This window comes from Camarhynchus parvulus, chromosome 2 (assembly GCF_901933205.1).
Source record: "Camarhynchus parvulus chromosome 2, STF_HiC, whole genome shotgun sequence".
Taxonomy (NCBI): Eukaryota; Metazoa; Chordata; class Aves; order Passeriformes; family Thraupidae; genus Camarhynchus; species Camarhynchus parvulus.
Window position 1 is genome coordinate 51,981,662 of NC_044572.1, and position 23,494 is coordinate 52,005,155.

Below are 23,494 nucleotides of genomic sequence, written 5' to 3' on the forward strand. Positions count from 1 at the left end.
AACACAATATATGAAATTAAGATGTATCCATCCAGTGATTTGTTTTATTTTCTAAGTCATGTTATTTGGTTTAGATATTAGAAAATATATCTTCACACCATAAACTTTATTACAAGTTTAAAAGTGTTGTAATTGATCACAGTTATTTATTCTGAGTTACTTACTCAGAAGATAGACTGTCTCCTCTACAAAGTTCCTCTGCTGGCAGATCTCAAGAGCCTTGAATGTAAGGGAAGAGAAGAGAGAATATATGGAAACCACGCAACATGAAATTTTATTGATCACAAATGCTGCAAGAAGCTTGAAGTGATTTTTCTATGTAGTTACATTATTCGTTTTGACAGGAACGCAGCTCCCTTAATAAGCACTGCCAAGTCCTCTGGCCTTAATTAAGAAGAGAAACTCTGTGACTTCCATGACTCTCTTTAAAATTCTTCTCTGAGACTGAATAAATCTGGGGACAGAACAGGTATTTCAGTCTGGACTATGTCAATCTCTGCCTTTAATTCTACTGGCAACTTCTTTATTCAGCCTCCAAAAGTTGGTTAATACAAAACATTAAGGTTATCTACTACCAAGACTTGCTTCCTGTGGGTGGACTTACATAGTCTCTAGTGATGGAATTCTGCTTGATATTCATTAATAACACAAGGCTGAAAATCTCTTTAGGGTAACCAGAATGGTTTCAGGAGAGAGAGTGCCCTCCAAATTTTGTACCAAGAAGACAATGCAAAATAACAAATGTGAAAGAATATGGAGAAAGCATTTCTTGTAAATTTGGTTTAAAGACATGAGTGCTAAGTATCTTCAGCAGCTACAGAATTTGTGCGTAGTTGGAAACTAGCACAATTATAAAAACTACCAAACTGATTACCAACAAGTTTGTAGTAACAGGAAATCAGCAGGGCTGGTATGCCATAAACAATGCCATGTCTGTTTCCAATTTGGAAACAGAAAGCAAACTCAAGATTCATAGCGTTCCTGTAAAGACAACTGTTCACCAACCTTCACACTTCGAAATCAAAGTTTTAAATATATAAAGTATAGCTACAATCAAAGATAAGGTAGGAATTCACCTTTCCTTCCAATTCCCATTATTTCAGAAGGGTTACTATGAAGATTAGAGGTATGGACAACAAATTCTGGGCTAGGGGTAAGTGAATTACCAACTAGATACTTCAGATGAAGGAAGGTATGAATAATACTAATAAGTTATATACACAGCTGACAGCCCTCTTTTTCCTCTCCACTTCAAAGATAAACTACACAGCACCAGGTATTCAGTAGTTCTAGATACTGCCATTTCCTGACTCCTCCCTCTAGAGGAAAACAGGGAACATTCCTACTTCTCTTCCAGCTAATTTTTAAAATGTTTGCTAAACTGCACTTGACTAAAAGTGGCTTACTTCTAGAGAGCACAAATTATTTCTTCTTGATGAGTTTATAATTTCATTAGAACAATAAAAAGAGCAGATTTTTTTCAAACAGAAATTGATTTTTGCCATTTATACACTGTGTTGGAACTTGCTTAACAGGAAGTGAAAACAGCAGTAACTGGGAAATTCTTAGTCCCCTTTTCAACTTCTTAGAACAAAGATCTGTATGTCACAAGAAGTGTTATTATACAGCATGCATGGTAAGAAGTATAATTACAGAATTAATAGTATCTTTTTGTCTCTTCCTTAGCTTCTTACTGAAAGATGTTAACATTTTAATATTAAGGTTAGAATTACACATTTTTTCTGAAATTCTCTCTTGACTTTGGTGATTATTGCACCACACCTTCCAGAAGCTGATGGGTCTCTGACCTATTCTTGCTCAAAGCCTGTATGTTCAGCAAAGCAATGCCAGCAATGAGCATCAGTTTCACATAGCACTTTTCTGCACCACCTGCCACTAAAGAAAGGAGGCTGGACGTGCAACAACTAAAATTAATTTGCCTCAAAATTAAAGAAAAATGCAGGTAAGGTTTTATACATAAAACCATGATCACATGAATAACACATAAGGCAGAACCTAAGAATCATAAAATTAAAAACAAGTAAGCCAATATTGTAGACCAAAGTTTCTGGCTGGAAACCTCTCAGGCTCACTGCCTAAACTAGTCAATCTAGTTTCAGGTAATGGTTTCAACAAATTCCAATTCTCAAATCTAAGAATGTATAAAAATATAAGAACGTATTTTCCAGTAGACAAAAGCATGCAAAACAAGAGAGGTACCAGGAACAGTACTAGTTTACTAGTTTTCTTTGGAATGTTAACCATGTAATACAACATTCAATATTACACTTGAAAACTACTGTATTGTGTCACCATTATAGCTGCATATGGATACGCAAGGTCTGCTCTGCTCAGCCATTAACAGCAACAAATACAAATAATAAAATACTGACCAATCTAAACCAGAAAAAATAGAATTTCCATTTGTTTCACATTAATTCAGGCAGGTGAAACAACTCAAGATTGGCCTTACCTTTATGCATTTTGTAATTTGACAAGAAAGAGCAAGGAAGGAAAATAGGAAAAAAATATAAAAATATTAGAAGATGGAAACCTGGTACTCTGTAAAACCTCAAGTGTATTAGCCAAATTACAAAGACAAAATACTTTTAGCCCTGTTAGTTCAGTGACGTATTGTGTATATTATTCAACAGAAACTTATGGCCTTACAATAAAAAGATAGAATAACTACAGTTACAGCTACTGGTTTTTCAAGATCTAACACTGACAGCTCCTAGATTTGGCAAAATGATTGTCAATTTCTTGAACCCATAACCTACTGTTCAGTCAGGCTAAGCACTGATGAGGAGATATGTTGTAGCTAGAACTGTAGTCAGAACTGTAGTCAGAACTTCTGCATTAAAAATACCCGTCAATTCCTGCCCTGTGAGCTGAGAGAGGAAAGTCTCAGGTGTCATCAGCTCTGCAAACCAAACTGCAGGTGATTGTCATAAACTTAAAGGATCCCTCATATTGGCAGTAGAGGGCAGTACCAGACACAGCTTGAAATTTACAAGACTACAAGCCACAGACCAGGACCTTAATAAAAATCAAGGACTTATGCTTAGATTTTTGGGGCTTACCTTCTCCAGTGGGCAGTGTGTGCTGTCTCTGAGAAATGGAAGCAAGTTTGGTCGATCATATTCAGCATAAAGACTGATCTGTTTCTCATGATATCGTTGGCCTTTATGGTGGTCTCTTTTGAAAAGCTTGTGTAAATACTAGGAATCAAAAAAGAATCAGAATTCAAACTCACTTATTCAATATTATTAATGGAATAATAGAAACTCCTGAGTTGGAAGGGAACCACATAGATAATCAAATTCCAACTCCTGGCCCTGCACAGGACAGCCCCAGGAACCGCACCATGTCCCTGAGAGCATCGTCCAAATGCTTCTTCAACTCAGATAGGCTTAATGCTGTGACCACTTCCCCAGAGTGGAAGACTGTTCCAGTGCGCAGTCACTGTAGTGGGCAAAGCTTTTCCTAATATCTAACCTAAACCTCCCCTGACATAGCTTCATGCTGTTCTCTTGGGTCCTGTCACAGGTCAACGGAGAAGAGATTATGCCTGCTGATGCTTCCCCTGTGAAGAAAGTGTAAATGCTACAAGCATTCCCCTCAGTCTCCTCTTCTCTGGGCAGAACAAAACCAAGTGACCTCAGCTGCTCTTTGTGTGGCTTCTCCTCTAGACCATTCACCATTTTCGTTGCCTTCCTCTGTATGCATCCCTTCCGTAAACTGACAGTCTGTCAGTTGCCTTTGCAAAGCTCTTAGGCTGTGGACTGCACTTTTCATAGATCTGCTTCCCATAATCAGATCTCTAACCCATAAATCATCTCTTCACCAGATGAACACCTGAACCCTATCTGTAATCAGCAGCAAGTTAAACTTCCCTCTCTAATACAGCCCAAGCCCACAGTCACATATTATGTGATTACAATGATACTGTAATTCTGTACAAACAAAAACAATTTGACAGTGTATGAAGTTACAGCTCCAGAAAAACAAGCAATTCACTTTCTCTATGGATCAGCAAAACGTATTTTAGAGCTGCACCCACCAACCACTCCCATTTTTGGGTAGGGAAAAAGGAGGAATAAAAGCAAGAAGTAACTGACCAGGAAAGACAAGTGCCTACAATGCTATAAGGAGATGTTAATAAGCCTGCATTACGTTATCAAATTCTCACAGGTACACATTTTTAGATCATTTAACTACTGTGAAGAAGGTATGGCTATGCTAAATAGGAAATTGGCAGAAGTAGCCACTTTGATGATTTAAGACATTTCAGTGTCAGGTTCACTTTGACAAGATAAACACACCTGTAAAAGGTATGTCCAGCCAAGAGTTTACTCAGCTCAACTTCAAATCAACAGAATACAGGAATACTTACCACATGCTGTAACTCAGGCCTGTTTTCTAACTCTTCAACAACTCTGTCAATCTGAAACAAAACAAACCTGTGATAAACATCACATTTACAAGACTGGAAAAAGGACAGGTAATAAAAGCTAGCATTGGACTGCCATGCCATGAACTTGGTATACTCACGGAAATTTTATCTTCATTGTCCAAAAGCATGTCTACTGCTTTCTACAACAGAGAAAGAGAACTCAAGTAGGTAACAGGCACAAATATTTTCTTACCCTCTATATAGTATTATGCTTATTCATGGATGGGTGTCAGATGGACAGACCTACTCTTTTCAGCAACAGAAATTCAGAAAGCAATTTATATAACACCAGCATATCCTGACAGCACAGCATTGCAGTATTCTTCCAGAATACTTCTCCTAAGTTCCCTCATTAATAGCAGTAAATGCTGTGCACCTACGCTGCAGGTGAAGTATGCCCACTGAATCACCATCAGTCACAAAAAGATATTGCCAAACGAGAAAATACCATGTAGAAATACCATTTGTTCCATCTCAAAAGAGAACTGCAGGGTGACGACTATGTAAGAAACACATAATTCAACCTGCCTCACAATTGGATTCCTCCAAACTACCTGGAGACCAATACCATTAATCAAGCAGACAAGACCATGTAAGCCAAGTGGCCACCAGGATTCAGGTTCTGCTTCCTCTTTCAAGAGCAAACTTGTGCTTCACTTTCAAAAAATACCAAACCAGAGATTCCTACTTATTCTGTTGAATTAAACAAAAATTATACTTTTTTCCCTCCATGAATGGAGAAAAATGGGCATACTAAAGATGATCACCACCAGCAGAGATCCATATTTTAGCTACAGTGCTTAAACAACTGTTGCACAGAAAAAAGAGATCTACTTGGTTATCTTCCCAGTGATCATACCAAAATTAATTTGCTTGGGTTTTACAGCCAGCTGGAAAGAAAGAAGGTAGAATTCAGCATGGAATAAACACTTCCTGATTTTTGGAATTTAGGTTGATAACCTTGTAAAATTTCAGAAGCAGATTAATTTTCTGTGGTGAAAGGAAATGGCAAGTACATTTAATATATGCTTAAATAAATCCACTATCTCCTTAATTAATGGCTTATTAATACCATTATTTGATTCAAAATATAGAAAGAATAACATGGTGAAATGATACTCTGTGTGAAATTATATTCAGTGTTGCGACTTGAGAATCACAACAATGCTCTCAAATGATGCGGACACTCACTTTTCTCACTGAGAGTGACAAATGGAAATGGAAAGGAAACACAAATGGAAATATGAAGGAAAAAAACAATCCTTGGGTCAATTATTTTGCGATCTAGGCAAACAATCTTCTTTATCTCAGAGTGTATCCAGATGTAGCAAACACACTCTCTGCCTCAACATCATCTATAGATCATTTATTTTTAATCTGTTAAATTGTATTTAGAGGAAAGTGAATATAAAATCATTAGGATCACTATACCTCTGAATCGAAATCCATGAGCAGAACAATTTTGTCTCTGATAGAACTGAAGAGATTGTGCTTGTGGATCAACTGGAAGACATCTTTGTGCCTCAGAGTTAGGTAGATTTCTAGGGCTCTGCCATAGCGCTGATCGTAAGTGTACCTGATAGAAACAGGATTATAAAACATGTAATATTAACATACTTATGTGTAGGAAAATCACTTATGAGAGAAAATATAAACATACTCTAGTATGTAAAACGTTAGGATACTACTTGATTTTATAAATATCTAAACAGACCTGTGATTATTTCTGTATGGGGAAATAAACATCAGGCAACATTAATTACACCTCTGTTTATATTGACCTTCATTTGTGTTTGGACCTGCAGTTTTCTGCATTTTCATTCTCCATTTTCAACTCACAGGGGAAGACACACAAAATGCTAGCCTTTCAATTCTTGGAAACTAACTGGAACACTCTTCAGAGCTTAAAAAACATTGTCCTCTTAGAACTTTTGGACAGATTGTAACATAGCGATAGACAGTAATTCTTCTTTCTTCAAAGAAGAAGTGAGAAAATAACACAGTGATCAGGCTGAGAAAATCAAAGAGCTTTATCCCTGTACGAAGTGACCAAGAATCAGATCAGTTTTGGCACATTTTCCAGTCACATATTTCCATTCATGCAGTAAACCTAAATACACTACTTCTTAAATAGTGGGCAAAATCCCCCACCATTTTATTTTTACATGGGTAATTCTGAAATGCACACTTCAGAAAAGAGGTTTCCTCTGACAGCATGTAGAGGAATGTTAGTTATTTACTTTGGTAAAAGGAGTTGGAAATCCAATCTCATGCTTAACAATTTGCTTTCATACTCGATGTGAACATTACAAGGAAGGGTAAAGAATTGCTAAGCTGTGCAATCAGCAAAGTGGAGAGGAGAGAAAGCCAACAATCTGTAGACGCAGCAAAGAAGAGAGCTAAACAAATACGAATAAACTGCAGTACACTATTTTAAGTGCACTTTTTGTAACAAGAGTTTAAAACTGTACTCACAATTCTGCAAGTGTTTGTAGCAAAGTCCTGTTCTGTGGATCTTTCTTCAGGTGATCCACTACAGCTTGAACTATGATTGTGTTGTTGTACAGATCTCCAGGCCATTCTTTTATTAGCGTTGCAAACCCCTAAAAGTATAAAAGATTGTAACAGAAATAGAAAGAATGGCCTAAGAAGCATTTCAAAACATCAAACCTTCAGCTAAGCCTCTGAGATGATACCTGCTGTCCTTAACCTTTAAGGAACTTTCATGTGCCCACAGACATGTACAGTGCAGAACACAGATTTTTCCTTCTTAGGACAATGTTATTATGATTCATGAAGCTGAGTCTCTTTCGGGTGCTGTAGGCTTTGTGCATCACCTCAACCACTTATGTTACATTAAAAAATCTAAAAATAACAGTCTAATAAATAATCAATCTTACAGTACTCACATGCTTTGAAGAACATTCTATTTATTCTCTTAAAATTAAAATTCAACATTTAAATATTGTCATTATTGCGGAACTGTGCACTGATAATCTGAATACATCAGAGAATTTGCTGTCAGAATTCTTCAATGCTAAGGGTATTTGGCTGGCAATAACTATGAGACACATTGATGTGGAACACATCAGGCTGCAGTACCTCATAGTTACTTTCCAAAAATTCATGCAGGACCATTTCATAGATCAGAGGTTTCAAAACTGGATCTCGCCTTGGCAAGTAACGACTAATTGCCTATAGGAACAAAAAGAACAAAGTGTCAGATGGTGAATGACATGTAACATCCTGGTACACTGAAAAAAAGAAAGTTTTGAAACAAAAGAACAAGGCTATACACAAAACATGGCCCCCGGTAATCACTGGAAACCTTATAAACTCGTACTTGTAAGCAGCACTCAGAAGTTATTTACTTTAGCATTATACACATTGGAATTTTATAACTCACTTGAAAGAACTATCATTTGAGAGACAGGTGGCAAGATACTAATTAGGAGAATCAGCCATTAAGAGACCAGCAATCATTTAGAAAACAAAACCCATAAAAGATGCCTCAAAACAAGAATGTTTTAAAAATCCATTTTGTTAAGTCTTAGCCTTGTAAAAAGGTATAAGGATTCATTAGCTGAAAAATGTGTTGGAGTGGATTAACCCTGACTAGACACCAGGTACCCAAGAAAGCCACATTCTCACTTCCCTCCACAACTGGACAAAGGAGAAAAAATATAACAAAGGGTTAATGGGTTAAGATAACATCCAGGGATCACTCACCAAATACCATCATAGCAAAACAGACTCACATTTTGGATAGTAATTGAATTTTTTAATAACCAAACCAGAGCAGGATAATAAGAAGCGAAATAATCTCAAAAACACCTTCCCTCATCCATTCCTCCTGTCTGGGCTCTACCTCCTTCACCCCAGAAACACAGCGAGACAGGGAATGGGGATTGATTGACAGGGAATGCTTGTCAGCTCATCACACATTGCTTCTCTCGCTGCTCAGGTAGAGGAGTCTCCCCTTCTCCAGTGTGGGGTCCCTCCTGCAGGAGACAGCTCTCCAAAAACCTCTTTAACATGAATCCATCCCATGGGCAACAGCTCCCCATGAACTGCTGCAATCTGGGTCACTCTTCCATTGGATGCAGTCCTTCAGGCGCAGTCTGCTCCAGCATGGGCTCCTACGCGGGCTGCAGGTGGATCTCTGCATCCCCTTTGTCCTTCATGGGCTGCAGGGACACAGCTGCTTCATGGTCTTCACCATGGCCTGCAGAGGAATCTCAGCTCTGGTGCCTGGATCATCACCTCGTCCTCCTTCTCCCCTGACCTTAGTGTCTGCAAAGCTGTATCCTCTCTCATATTATCAACTCAGTTCTTCTCTGGTCACAGTTACAACTGTGCAATAACTTTTTTTCTTTGTTTTTGTATCTGTTATCCCAGAGGTGTTCCTATCATTCCTGACTGGCTTGATCTCGGCCAGCAGTAGGTCCATCCTGGAGCTGGCTGGCATTGGCTCTGGACATGGGGGAAGCTTCTGCCAGCTTCTCACAGAAGCCACTACTGTAGCACTCCCACTACCAGAACCTGATCACGCAAGGACAATATATGTGTAATTTTGAATTATGACTTATGTTTGGGTCACCACATTCTATGAAGGGCTATTTTTACATACCCAATTGAAAATTAATTTGAAAATATATCTCTCCATGAAAAAGGTGAAGGTGTGTGATCTGTTACTGTATAGAAGGTGTTAAGGAATTGCATTCCAGCAAGCAAGAGATGAGAAGCTGCCAGAATAAATTAGCTCATACCCTGGAATTTCAGCACAGCATCTAATTAGCACTACTATTCCATGCAACTAGAGGCCAAGATTATTTCCACCTGCCAAAATAAATCCCACTGCTACTAGCTGTCTGGGGACTTAGGATTTGTAGCTGAGGGACCAACACCAGTGAAATTCTGCCAAACACTCAGAGATGTTGCCTGTTGCCCACTATCGGCACATGGTACAATAGCATTTTGTTACTGAAGTTGTTTGAACAAAGCAGGAGAAAAAACATCTTACTACATTTTAGACCTCTCCTCTCCTGTGCTGTCTGGACATGGCCAGTTTTTGAAATGTAGTGCTGCCAACCTCAGCTCCCACCAGCTGTCACAGGATTTATCAGTTAACTCAGGGTACAGTCTTGATGGCCGCTCTGGGGTATATTCATGACCCCTTCATAAAAAGTCTCTTTTGACCATAGAGGAAGCAAGCTAGACATTAACTGGATACTCAAAGGCAGAAGACAATCTCCAATGGCTGTTTTCACTCCCATTTTCTACCTTCCTGCTACCTCCTGAATGAACAACCTCCCCCAGCAGACTGTTGCAACTCTTGGCTGCCGTTTGGCCATACTGCAAGCTCTGGAGAGGTGCAGTTTCCTTGTGTGTGAGCCAGGCTGCTTCGTGACGGAAATGTCTCCTGCCCTGTGTCCCATTGCTTTGAAGAAAAAACACAGCCACCTCCTGCAGTTTGACCACCATGCTCAGGAAAGCATACAAGAAGCATGTAAGAAGCATACAAGTTATTTTTAAGCCTTGACACAAAGGTGACCCATGCTGGATGTTACAAACTCTTCCTATTTTATTTTTAAGCTGCACTTGGGGAGCATGGTCAGAAAGAAAAGCTTCTGAATCAGACTGCCTTTGTACCAATTCTTGAACTATGTGGTAAAGTGACTTTAAATAAAAAAGGGATACTACACAGAGAAATATTTTCTTCCCTTGTTTCTTTTCAAGATCTGCTTTCAGACTTTTCATGAATAAATGTAAGGATGAGGTATATACAAGAAAACCCATATAAAGGTTGTACATGAGATATCCTAGACCATCTCACCAATAAGCCAGAACATCAATTATTTATTCCTCAAAGGCTATCTAAGAGATGAAAGAGCCTGTTAGGATAGTGCTCCTCTCTGCTATGCCCACTACAGTCTGGTGAAGTCTTTCAAATGTCTTCCATCCAGTGTTTTGGTTAAAGCACTGCTGCTGCTAGCTGATCATCCTGGACCACTGCGAAAGTCACTGCTGTCACAGCAAACAGAATGGAGGGTATCCCTCAGGCCACAACAGCCACAGAGTTTGAAATCTTCCTTTGAATCCATGCACCTTCCTCAGCTGCTTGAGCTGAGACATTAGATTTTTATACTGAAGTGACTCGAGCACAAGTGATGCCATTTGAGTTTTGCCTTTTTTTCTTTTATATGTTCTCTGTATTCTTCACATGTATATTTGTAACTCTGTCACCTATAGTATTAGTGACTAGTTTTCCCAGTACTTTTCCATGCCCTTTCCTTAAGCAAAAAGACAAAACAAATGCCAGAGCTCCAAGCCCCAGGAGGTACAAGGTTGGTTCTTCCTGGGAACTAAGGCTGAGAACAACTCTTTGAGATACATTTCATAGACAGAGCACAGCACAGTGCTGAAGGGGGGGCTCCAGAGAAGAGGCTTGACCGGGGGGGGAATTGCATCACCACTTGTCCTCCTAACTGGTGCTTTTTATCAATTATGCTAATTTCCTAAAACCTTTAAATGCATACTCATCCCTGTAGGGGTGGGCTTTTGTGGACACCTTTCCGCAACTGCTCTTGAAGGCTTTCAAATAAAGATTCTCTTTTATATTACCTCCTTACTAAAATTATGTCGAGTTTTATTTCCAGGTTGAGCAAAAGGCAACACAAGCACGTAACTCCCTCAAGCACCACTGCTGGAGCAGTAGAGGAACAGATCACTGCAAGGCTCTAGAATCTTGAAACTGACACAACTAGGTTTCATAGAGGACATTAATTGACGATGAGAGATATCAAGATATCAAAATGCAACCTTTGGTAGCCAAACAGGACCGCTTAATACAGAACATTCAAAAACCCCCTAAAATCACACACAAACAACAACACTCACCCCATGGAATTTGACACTGGGGTATCACTAATTCCTCTGCACAGGAAGGAAATTTCAAGCCTTCAGTTTACTGTCACCTTAGTTATTGGCAAATCATGCTAGATTTGAAACATCAGATTTCAGGCAACAACTTATAAGCAGTGCAAATTCTTCCAAGACAATTCTGTTTTGAAATAAACTCTGTTTCAGCATCTCAATACTCTCCTCATCAGGGTTGAATGCCATTATAGGCCAGTTACAATATGGTGTTTACTATCTGCTAGTTATGTAGGTAAAAAATTCCACACAAGTGATCCCAAGCATTACAAGGACCCCTTCATTCAGATCTGGCCTAATTTAGTGCATTCTTTATGATACTCAGACATCTTTAGAAATCTAGGACAAGTTATGTGCAACTGAAATAGTGAAATAAGGCAGGCATTTTCTAGAACTGCAACTTGAAGCTGAATAATGTAATGGACTGCATCTCACGTATTTCTGAGAGTTCCTGGGCCTAGGCTCTAAGAAGAAAAGAGAAATTCTAAAGGCTGAAAACAGCCAAATTGTTTAGAAAGGCAGTAATTGAGGTGAGATGTTTTTGCAACAAACCTGAAAATATTTTTCTGTTTTACAGTCTGCTGGATGATGTAAGTGGAGACAAGACAAAAATCCCTTCCAGACATTTGCAGCTAAAAACCAAAATGAACCCAAAAGAAGAAGCAGTGTATCAAAAATTCACCTGTACCTACATTCAAGTCCTTTATTGGACTGAAGTAAAAGAACAGAAACATAGGATTTCATCTTTCAAGTAGTAAAGAGTGCACCAAACCACAAAGAAGTCATACTAAAGGCAAGGCTGTTTTTGCACTGGAGTGGCCCTGAAACTGAAGTCAGACATTTCTGAAATTTGTAATGCTGAAACACTTTTGGTTTTTGAACAGAATTAAATAGCTCAAAACCAGCAAGGGACTGCATGCTGTGAGATCTTAATAGTATGTCCTTTTTGGCTCATTGAGTTTGAATAGGAAGACATAAAATTCAGAAGTAAATGTACACATGTTACCAAAGGGAGTGTGCATAAAGTTTTCAATTGGTTTGGCAGTGACAGTACTAGGTTTTATGTTCTATGCAATTTATTAACTGAGACTCTCACATTAAATGTGTACTGTTGTAGTAGCTGGCTTGTGACTAGGGAAAACCCCAGGCAGCACAGACTGCTCCTCTTTCTTACCACCATTTCTAGCACACAGCATAGGTCTTCACTGCTCCTTTGCAATTCTTTAACACTTAAAGCTGTGTAACTGTTGCAATGGACCTGGATTTGCCAGAATGACTGGCAACCACAGAGTCTATTTTCCTTAATACCTGGGATAGTATTTTTAGGACATACTGGAAATGAATGAAAAGTAAATGGGAAAGATGTATTTAACTGTGAGCATCTTAGCAAGTAAAAGATTTGGGGGTGGGTCTTTCACGTTGGAGACTGCCAACAAGTAAAATACGTAGCACTATGCCTCCAATCTCGTTTTAGTAACTTACACATCAATCGGAAAGACAGCTGTCTAGAAACAAACAGAGATCTGGGGCAGCAATACCAGAACAGGGCCATTAAATGTGATGCTTTAGATACTTGGTCAATACAAACAGTAAGTACAACATATAAATTACTTGAGTGCAGACACAGAAATTAACTTACTTTAAGCTGACCTATCTCTTTAAACTTGTAAACTTCAAATTCCCAGAGTTCTGTGTTTTTGCCAAGGATTTTCTGGCACTTTCTGCAAGGAAAATGAAAGAGATGAGAATAAAAGTAGGTACAGAAAGTAATACAAATGTGACAGCATTACTACAAGCTTTCCTTTCTTCTCCCTATCATGACACTTGTTAAAGTGACTTATTTTGGCAACCACCACTTTAACTACAGTATGCCAGGTTCTCCTCCTTTCAAACCTTAAAATTTTGTTGCATCCAAGTGGATTAACTGCTTATTATGCATTCACCCATAGTGATGAGGGCCATATTAGCTTTCACAGAATCATGGCATGGTTTGGATTGGAAGGGAGCTTAAACATCATCTAGTGGAAATCCACTCACCATAGACAGAGATGCCACCCTCTTGGTCAGCTTTATGAGTCTTTAACCTCTTTAAATTAAATTAAATTAAATTAAATTAAATTAAATTAAATTAAATTAAATTTAAAAATAAAGTCTTTAAATCTCAGCTGAGAAAAACTGAACACTTAAAAATATATGCTTATGCTTACATGTACATGAAAACAAAAACCTTGGGTAATTTCTGATCCTTACTTTAGATTCCCATATTTGACATTTTTGTTTATACCTACACAAAATCAAATTATTTTCTGATGCTCTCACATGCAATGACACACTAATAAACTGAGTTTATCAAAATCCAAAGAAAACCTTAGTTTTGAAAATCTAGTGTGACATTGAAAAATCAAGGCTTACTTTCAAAAATATATGCCTTAATTCCAGTTAAAATTTACAGCAACTTTCAGGATAACTACAGGCAAAAAAATATACGGCACTGCAATACACCTCTATGTTTTGGAACTCCAGAAATTCCAGAACACACAGAAAATCAACATCCGCAAATAATTCCGAATCAAAAATTTGTTTTTGCTTTTCCCTACACAGACACACTTCAGCCAGCAAAGAAGATCTTTAATACTAGGTTACCGAGCAGCCAGGTCATACTCTCCTTTCTCCATCAGGTGATTTATATAGGCTAAGCCAATGTCCTAGGGTGAATGAAAACAGAGAATTAGCTATAAAAGTTTGGAAGTGAACTACCTGACTACTATACAGAACTACTGTAACAGTAGTGCATACAACTGGAAATTCAAGGCTCTAAGTGCATCCCCTGATTCTCCTTAAGTAGGGCCCACAGAACAGTCAGTCAATACAAAATACTTGCATAGACTGCTCACAGTTTCAACTAAAGGTGCTCTTTTAAATAATTCTCATAACCTCACTGATGCTGAGAAGACTACCACCTCTAATTATTAAGGATTGTTTGAAACACATAGCTGATCTTGCTGTGCTTGAATTAATTCAAAAGAAAACCACCAGTCATCGTATAAGACATGCTCTTTGTCAAAACAATTTGCAGACGAGAGCAAAAAGTTGGTTGAGAATATAAATCCTAATGCTGCTCAATAAAGTGCAGGAATTACTGAGAACTTAACAAGATTATTAGTCATTACATACCAAATTTTCTTTCTCAAAGTTCATCACACAGGTCAGTTGTAAAATGTTTCTGATATCCATTTAATGTATCTTAAAATTTTGGCATGAGCCCCCTAATATAATCTCAACACTCATATCCATTTTGACATAACACAGTGTACTCATTGCATAACTTAAGAATCACATCCCTAAAAAAAGCATATTGTTTCTAGAAAGAAAAAAAAAAGAGGCGAAAAGAAAAAAACAAAGCTGTACAATGAAAAAGAAGTCCTTGTTTCTTAAAAAAATTAAACATTTGCATCTTCTGAGGCACGACATTTCTTTGATCCATATCAAGGAAAGTACTGACCATAGCAGAATATGAATAGGGGTATGCAACAACTTCAACTGGTCAATCTACTACAAAGTTAGGAAAAAAAAGCACATATACAAGATTTTAGGATTTCATTACGCTATAGGAACCACCTTTGAATTTTCAACTTCACCATTCTCAAGAAAGAGGCTGACAGAAATTGTCATTCTCCTGTGGACCAGCTTCTCAGTGAACAGAGAAGATGGTTAAGGAAAGAGACGTAGATCTGGTTGTTTTATGATCTATGTGCTCTGCTCAAGAGGTGCAGAGGAGCAGTGATAATTACTTCCATCTAAAAAATACCTAAGGCTACCAGACTTGTCAGGTATTCTGAATGTGGTGTCACTAGGCAGTGAGAGCATGAGTTGTTTCAAATCAGTGTACCACTAATCCTTCACTTAGGGCTTGATGTCAACATTTTGTTTCCTCAACATTCTATTGGCTTTTGCTTTAGAGATCAAAATCTCAAAAACTGCTTGTATTTCACTGAATTTAATCACTTATTGCAGAGCAAATTTCTGCAAAGCAAAGGAAAAGCTGATATATATTACTGCTAACACCAGTAATCTGGCCAAAAAATTAAACACGTCTTGAACACTTTGTACAGATTTCAATTTAAAGCAGCATCAGTATTAGTGAATTTAAACAAAAGCAAACAAACAAAAGATAAAATCAGTGACACTTTTGTGTCTATTACACCATTTCCCCTTTTGTTTTAAACATTGATACCCTTTGTTGCTCTGTGAAAGGGACTATAAACATAGAAAATAACAGTGTGTGACAAAAGGAGCATCTCAAACTTTTTACAAAATCCTGTCACATTTACGAGGTATAAGTTAAGGAGAAATTTGTCACTCCTGCCTGCAATCTCTAATAGTGAAATACTGTATGTTACTTCAAACAACAGTAAATTTAATACAAAAGTAAAAGCAAACAAAAATCCCCATCAGCAAGCAGAGAAATGGAATTCTCTTCCTTTCAAGGCCAATAGCACCTTCATATAATGCAGATCCTTTCATGTTTCATGGACTAACACTTCTGTTCTGCAGCTGAAACGAAGAAATCGGATGCCAGTTGGAGTATGCCTAACAGTTATTTCCTGGTGTTATAAAAAACAGGGAATATATTTGTTGCATCTTATGGCATTCTAAAAGAAAGAAGATATTATATTTTTAATATAAGTTTTGAGACTTACCAAAATCTTGTGCTTTTTTATTGTTTTTTGACTGATCTCAGCTGCCATCAAAGCTTCCTATATTCAAAAAGGAGAAAACAGAGATACCAGTCACATACACAAACTTTCAACACAGAAAGCTCTAGAACTGTATAAATGAACTCTTTTTCAGAGCAGGGTGTTGAAAGCACTAGAATTTTTAATGCCATGGTTGGATGAACAGCTTTGAATTCATACTCAAACAAAAGCAGTCAAGCAAATAGCAAACTACTTTTGTTTCCATCTGAGTTCACTCCACATTATTATATTAAGATCAATTCACAACAAAACACACAATGCAATCACATTTGATCATTTTCAAAAGAGACTACTACCAAAACCTGTGAAAAAAATCAACAGGAAAAGGGGTAAGAATGGGGAAAGCTACCTGCCAGTTCCCCAGTCCAAATGTCTTCTTCAAACAGAATGATTTATATTTGTCATTTGCTGTTCTCCTACTTCTATTTTTTTTGAACGTATAGAAAAAAATCTGGCACTTTTACAAATAAAAATGAAACCTTTAAGATACATCGCAACAGGCCTGTCTACTAACTTGAATGGCTTTCATAAAGGCACACACACAGCTGTCACTTGCAAATTACTGGAGTCTTCAGGGACCAAATGCTGTGATTTACATATATTGCAAAACTACACTCATCATACAAGTTTGCTATTCCAATGCAAAAGCATCCACAAGGATTTAAACAAATCTGCATGAGAAATATCATGATTATATTAGCAAAAGCAATACATGCTGAATGGCTTTTCCACATTTTTTTTCTTATAATGGGCATGCAACAAACATAAATTAGAATTTGCAAGTTAACTTTATGCATCATAACAAATGTTCTAAGTCAATTAATGCAGGATATTAGAATTCAGACCACTGTGTGCATGTTCATATGGTATGAAAGAACTTATTATTATTGTTTTAGGTGTTTAGATATTCATACTCAAACATCAGTATTTACTCAACCAAATGGTGAGCTGTTTTTTATCCAAGAGAACTTGTCTTTTAATATTGGATGAGCTTTATTGTGAGCAACACTACTTTCAGCAAGTGCAGGTACAGTTTAAGACCATAATATTTTACTTTTAAAAGCACAGCTCATTAGTTAACTCTTCTGCTATTCTAAAACCAAAACCCAGCTTTAATAATTTTCAGTGTCAGCTAATACATTTCATAACTGATGATGAGAGCACTATTTTTAGCATCTAATTCAACTACCTCACTTGAGTGAAATTTTGAATAGTTGTTTCAGTAGTGAGACTAACTCTGTAAGAGATGGAGTAATGTATAGTTAAGTCCCATCCTTTACAAGCATTTACTCAATCACTGTAGGAACAGAAATGTCCAATCCAAATGACCTAGTAAATTCCATCATCCTACTCCAATTTCCAAACAAGGAAAGTCTGAAGGAAAGAATGATGTAAAAATTACTTCGTATTTCTTCTTTTCAAGAAGCCAGTCAATGTGATCATCTTGGTCCCGCTCTTTGGCCACAACCACATCTCTTGGGCTGATGATATAAAAAAGCGATTCACCTTCCGAATACTCTGCAAATGCATACACAGTTTTAATATTTTTACTATATTTTCTTTAAGTAAAGTTCTGCTTTTTAGCATACCCTTGAGGGGAATTTACAAAGAGGAAGACAGCAAGGCTACTCCTGCAGGACACACTAGTTTGGATGCTGTATTCTCCAATAAATTAAAACTGGTTTAAATGGCTAAATATATTTCAAAAAACCACTACAACTTATTGCAAATTCTGATTCATCCACTATGTGCAAACTTTATGATGGTTTAGAACCCATTATTATACTCTTAGAGGACTATTACACTACACAGCCTGTAATAAACTTATCCTTCCCATCAAGGTCAAGGCCATCAAAAGCATTAATGATAGATGCCATAACCCCTGGGGACACAGTACATCATTACAGCAATGCATTTACAATGCTGCAAGTTAAGGCTATATGTATAATGCATTTTCTTACACCATAAGCCTTAATTTTTGAGTAAGCTGGAAGAAAAAGTACTAAAAGGTCAAATCAAATGCAAAAGATGACTGCTCTGAATAGTTATCATTTGGACAGAGCCATGAAGAAACATGAATGCTTTGTACGTACAGAATAGAAAACCACTCACTGTCCAGATCAGTTTCTATAAACACATACAAATACACTCCTGAAGTGATAAGCAATTCACAAAATAATGTTTGTCTTAAAACATACATAACATTTAGACTTTTCAGGTAAACTAGAATATTTGTAAAGCATAAAAGTACAGCTGTGGACATCAATGTTCTGCTTTGGAAGATGTATTAAAAAACCCCAATTCTACTGATAGCAGCATTGATGTTTTTGAGGTCAGGAGGAGATATACTATATTTCTAGTGGCTTAAGGGCATAGATGTACACAAAGAGTTTTGCCAAGCCTATGATTTGAAGCATGCTGCCAGAGGAGATACTTAAAATTCAGATTAATGGATTTTAAAAGCCAGAAGAAATGCTTCTGTATAAGACAGGCTACATAATCTCCACCAAGGAATTCTGCATCAGCTTTGCCATGCATTCTTCTGAGCTACAACATATAGATAAGAAAACTATCCTATCTTTAAAAGACAGCATATATTGTGCCAGGGCTTAATGTCCCTTCCCGCTACATAATTAAACCAATCTTGTAGGTGGAGCTTGCCAAAATCCAGATCCTTTAATTCCATTTTACCATTTGAGGTCTGTAATACAACTGGCAGCTTTGTCAGTACAGAGAAGCTAAATATCAGTGGGCCCCTTTGAAGTTGACCCATGCACATCTTACTGTTGAAATGATACTTATTCAATCTTTCCCTCTAGAGCAGCTTTTCCAGATATTGTGCCATTCATTTCATTATTCCTGAAGCCCTTTGTGTAAAAAGAGCTCCTATGGATCATATGTTGAATAAATCTCCTTCAAAGATATTGCCTTCGACAATACTGGACATTACATGAGGTATGTACTTCTGCCTTCTCCAGTATGTCTGACCTAATACATGGCATTAAAATCATGATGTTTAAATACACACATTTATTTTCTTTCATATGACTGGTTCTTGTGGATTTCCACTCTACACTTCAGTCTCATAAGCAGTTACAGCTGTTCAAGGAGATGACAAAAAATGACATAAAAATGAAAAAGGAGGCTAAGTACACACAAATCTTTTTTTAAGCAGGTCTGAAAACAAAACAAAACAATATTGAGAATACCTACCTAAATGATAATCACGACATTCATTTTCCTGAAATCCTCGTACTGTTAGTGCATCAGAAGAGATCTCTTCACAGGACTCAGGCAGGGGTTGTACAATATCAAGTCTAGGCCTTGCACAACACTCTACTTCCTAGAAAAATGACACCTTAGTCACTTCCTACATGATTTACCTTAGCAATACCAACTGGTGGTCATCTAGAAACAAGGCTGAAATTGAACAGCTACAAACATTCACAAACGTGCAATACTTTGCACTGGCTACTCAGCTGCAAATCATACAAGTTGCAAAGCTGTGCTCCACAGAGTAATTGCATCTGGAACTCAGAGGAAAGTTACTCCAAGTAACCCAAGTTACTCTTTGATTGCTTTCCTTGAAGGAGATCAGTCTGGAGGAGGAGGTGTTGATAGACATAGGTCCAATCCTACCCCTGAGTTTGCTCACTACTTCTCTGCTCTTGGACACAGAAGTTTTCTGGGCTATCACAGATGACTATTAACTGCTTCATTCAACAAGCAACAGAACAATTTAGAACACATATCCAGCTGGGCTCATGCCCTGAAGGACAGAGCTCTATGAGCCTGGTATTCTGGTATTAAAATAATTTTTTTTTAAGCTGGTATTTGATTTTAGGCAGCCAGCAGCAGCAGGGAAAAATTAATCTGAGAATAATACAAAAACTTTGCTGTTCTGATGAGCTTAGAGTAAAATGAACTTTCAAGTGCAATGTAGGTGCTTATGGTAAGATGACATCATGGATTTTCACCTTCTGTTCAAGTGAAACTGCTGTCTTCGACTAGCTGCATTTTTAATAAAGTCAAGGTCCAAGACAATCCTATATTTTCTACTTCAGGCTGTGAATTATAGCAGAATATACAGTAAAAGAGCAAGAGCATATAGAAAGTGGATTTAAACAGCTCTAACTTACTCATTTGGAAGTAGCACCACTTGGGTCTTTTCTCAATTTAACTGTTCCAGGAAAAAAATACTCAAACCAAAAAAACTTTCAAAGCAAGTTCAATTGTGATCTAATTTGTAATAAGTAAGAAGCTGTCATTTGCAAGCTGTGAAATCAAGTGTAGGAAGACAAGTGTTCCTTGCAACTAAAGGACATTTTTGTAGTGAGCAGCAATTCTGCTGCAAGCTCAGGCAGTTTGGGCTCCACAATAACAAGACAAGTGAACCAAAGAGTTCCCATCACAACAGGACACAGATGCACCATCAGGGACAATTGTACTTCTGTTCCTCCTATAGCTACCCAGAGAACTGAGAAGTTAGTGAAGTCCAGCGTTTGGAGTTTGTTTAAAAGGCTAATTAAAAGCAAACACTCAAGAAAAACTTTTTCCTATGTTCAATTATGTACCATTATATCACCTGAAATTCCCTTTTCATCTTTCTTTCCTAAAGCAATTAAAATGACTTTAACTTTCAGCAGTCACTATCTTGTTTACACTAGCTCCTTTCCTGTACTACTTTTTCATTAACAGTGGTGTCACAATTTCCTTGCTCCCTGGCATTCCAACCACCTCTTCCTCCCCCCTCCTTATCCCATTTGTCTGCTTTCTTGTCTTTCATCGACTCTCCCACACTGTGCTGTCTCTTTTGGGAAACATTGCTGTGACATTATTTTTCTCCTTAATATAAACAAAGAAATAATAATCTGACATCCTGAAGTAGAACTAGAAGCTAACCCCACTGATTTCAGAAGGCTTGTGCATTTGTTTGAACCTACAGCATTTCATTGCATAGCAACTTGTGCACCCAGTTTCTTAAGGTTACTATGGTGATGGTTGTCTAACACAGACATGCTTATCAAATAGATGATCAAGAGCATCTGCCAATCTCACACTGCAGCTTCAAGGATTTCCTCCACTGCCTTGCCTTTTATTTGGCAATACAAAATCAATGTTGGAGACAGACACGGCACTTGTCCATGCACAGTAAAATGGCTGACAAGAATTCTAAATTCTACCTCTCCACACATGTATCTGGGTGTACGCAACTAAAGATCTCGGAAGAACGGGAGACAATGATGCCACTCACTCACAATCATTCATTCCACTCCACAGTCACTCTTATGCTTGAGTTGATCAACTTCCCTACTCTCATTTCTTTTGAGATACAGGGTCAGCAAGCTCCTCTTATGGCCAAACAAGATTCTCTATTTCTTCTGGTGCAGAAACATCAGGAAGAAAGAGAGAAAAGGAGAGAAAAAGGAGCGGGGGGAACAAAGGAAGGAAAAAAGAGCAAGAAGGACTAGCTAGAGACCTTCTCTGCATTCTGCAAGAAAAAAAGGAACCCAAACATGATTTCTGAAAGGTAAGCACATTAGTCTTCAACATCACCTCCACTGACCTTGTTTTATGGATCAGAGACATTTCAAGCACTGTTCACTACCAGCAGACTACAAATTTTTCTCAGATAATCATATTTGTATGACTAGTTTAAGGCCCAACTCACAGGCCAAATTAATGTTGTGAAGAAACTCTGAGATAAAAAAAACTACCGTTTTTTCAGAGATCTCCTTTACATATGAAAGTATAACAAGCTGGTCACAGAGAGGTGCAAGTCCACTGACGTAGAATTCGGTGTCAAATTGGAAAACTGAAATACAGGAAAGAAAAACAGACTCAAAACCATGAATGTGTATGAACTACTACCTAAGAAAAACTCGCTGATTTTCAGAGACAATCAACAGCATACAGCACCGCTTTAGAGAACGGAAGACTCAACACACGTAACAAACCCAGAGATTTCCCAGTTGGATCAGATAAAGATCTACATTTAACAGATTAAATTACATTAAAGTTTGCAAAAGGAAATGTTTGTGCTCCAGCTTCTTAGAGATGAAACATCTGAAACGAAGGTGCAGTCTGATTTTCAGTAATCACATTGAAAAAGGAAGCAAAACAAAAATCAAACTCAATAAAACAAGCAATAAGTAGTACAACTTCATTGGTTTGCATATCCATAGCATGTTCATGTGGCCATAAGAGAATTGCACCTGCTACATCTATTGGTATACAGGAAAACACAAAGATCATTATTTATTTATCATAACTTTAAACATCACAGAATAATTTACAGATACACTCATTACAAAGAAAACAACAGTTCATAGTACCTTTTCTTGTTCATAAAACTGAAAACATAATTTTCTGAAATTGGTCTTGAAATCGAGATAGTTACATGAGATTATTTCAAGAATGAGAAAGTAAAACAGAGTGTTGAACTGTATTTACAAAAAGACTTACTAAATGATACCTCTGCCACAAACAGCTCTTTGTTTTTATTCTGCTGGATTTACAATGCATCACTTTTTGTGAACTCCTCTCTCATGGGGACAAAAACAAGAATCATCCAAGTGCTTAAATTAGCAAGCCTTGTAACTATAAGCTTTTAAAAAAGCATCAGATACTTCATTATTTTCTCCCAAAATATGGTTTTAGGAGAATCTAAGCGTAAGTAAGAAACAAAAATTTTACTTCCTTACTGTTTAGCATATTAAACTACTAATACATATACATATTTACTAAAATTTTCTAGCAAGGCAAACAGAAAATACAGCATAATGACATTAAAAATAAAGCTGATTTACTTTAGCTAAGATAATAAGAAGGAACAGGAGAAATAATTGTCCTCCCACAAAAGGAGGAAAAATACAGTGAAACAGAGTATGTATTTGACACCTGTCTCTCTAGGAATAACCAAGCACTGTTTTTCTTTTAATGACTGCTGACACTTTGGCATCACTGAAAGACCACACTATAGCACAAGGGTAGAGCATTCAATCCATTCACAGAGAAGAGGTTCACATGTGTAACCATGTACATAATTATTTTGTTCTAGCCTACAAGACTGACGAGATTACTTTGACTGTGTCACATGTTGCTCTCAGTGATGATTTAAAGCAAATCAGTTCAAAACTAACTATGTACCTTATTCTCAGTTTAAAATTTAGTATTTAGCATTTTAAAAGAATATGGAAGGCAGGAGAAAAAACATGGAAAAGAAAAAACAAAGTGAAATCCATAATACTATCAAAGAAACTTTAAATTCAGTTTTATAGAAGGGCTAGGAGAACGGTCTCAAAGGCATGTAAAATACTGTGGTTTGTATTTGAAGAGGAAATCA

General features: G+C 37.3%; 1 protein-coding gene across 1 annotated transcript in view; it reads right to left on the minus strand.

The window, feature by feature from the left end:
• The window catches only part of VPS41 (VPS41 subunit of HOPS complex), a 110,951-nt gene that overhangs the window by 14,318 nt on the left and 73,139 nt on the right, over positions 1 to 23,494 (minus strand). Inside the window, exons 11-23 of the mRNA XM_030968445.1 lie at positions 21,867 to 21,964; positions 19,363 to 19,492; positions 17,552 to 17,667; positions 16,093 to 16,149; positions 14,036 to 14,097; positions 13,032 to 13,113; positions 7,559 to 7,651; positions 6,932 to 7,059; positions 5,888 to 6,032; positions 4,555 to 4,596; positions 4,397 to 4,447; positions 3,084 to 3,221; positions 165 to 219 (exon numbers count right to left, since the gene is read on the minus strand). Coding sequence (XP_030824305.1) covers positions 165 to 219; positions 3,084 to 3,221; positions 4,397 to 4,447; positions 4,555 to 4,596; positions 5,888 to 6,032; positions 6,932 to 7,059; positions 7,559 to 7,651; positions 13,032 to 13,113; positions 14,036 to 14,097; positions 16,093 to 16,149; positions 17,552 to 17,667; positions 19,363 to 19,492; positions 21,867 to 21,964 — 1,197 coding nt within the window. The remainder of the gene's footprint in view (positions 1 to 164; positions 220 to 3,083; positions 3,222 to 4,396; positions 4,448 to 4,554; positions 4,597 to 5,887; positions 6,033 to 6,931; positions 7,060 to 7,558; positions 7,652 to 13,031; positions 13,114 to 14,035; positions 14,098 to 16,092; positions 16,150 to 17,551; positions 17,668 to 19,362; positions 19,493 to 21,866; positions 21,965 to 23,494) is intronic.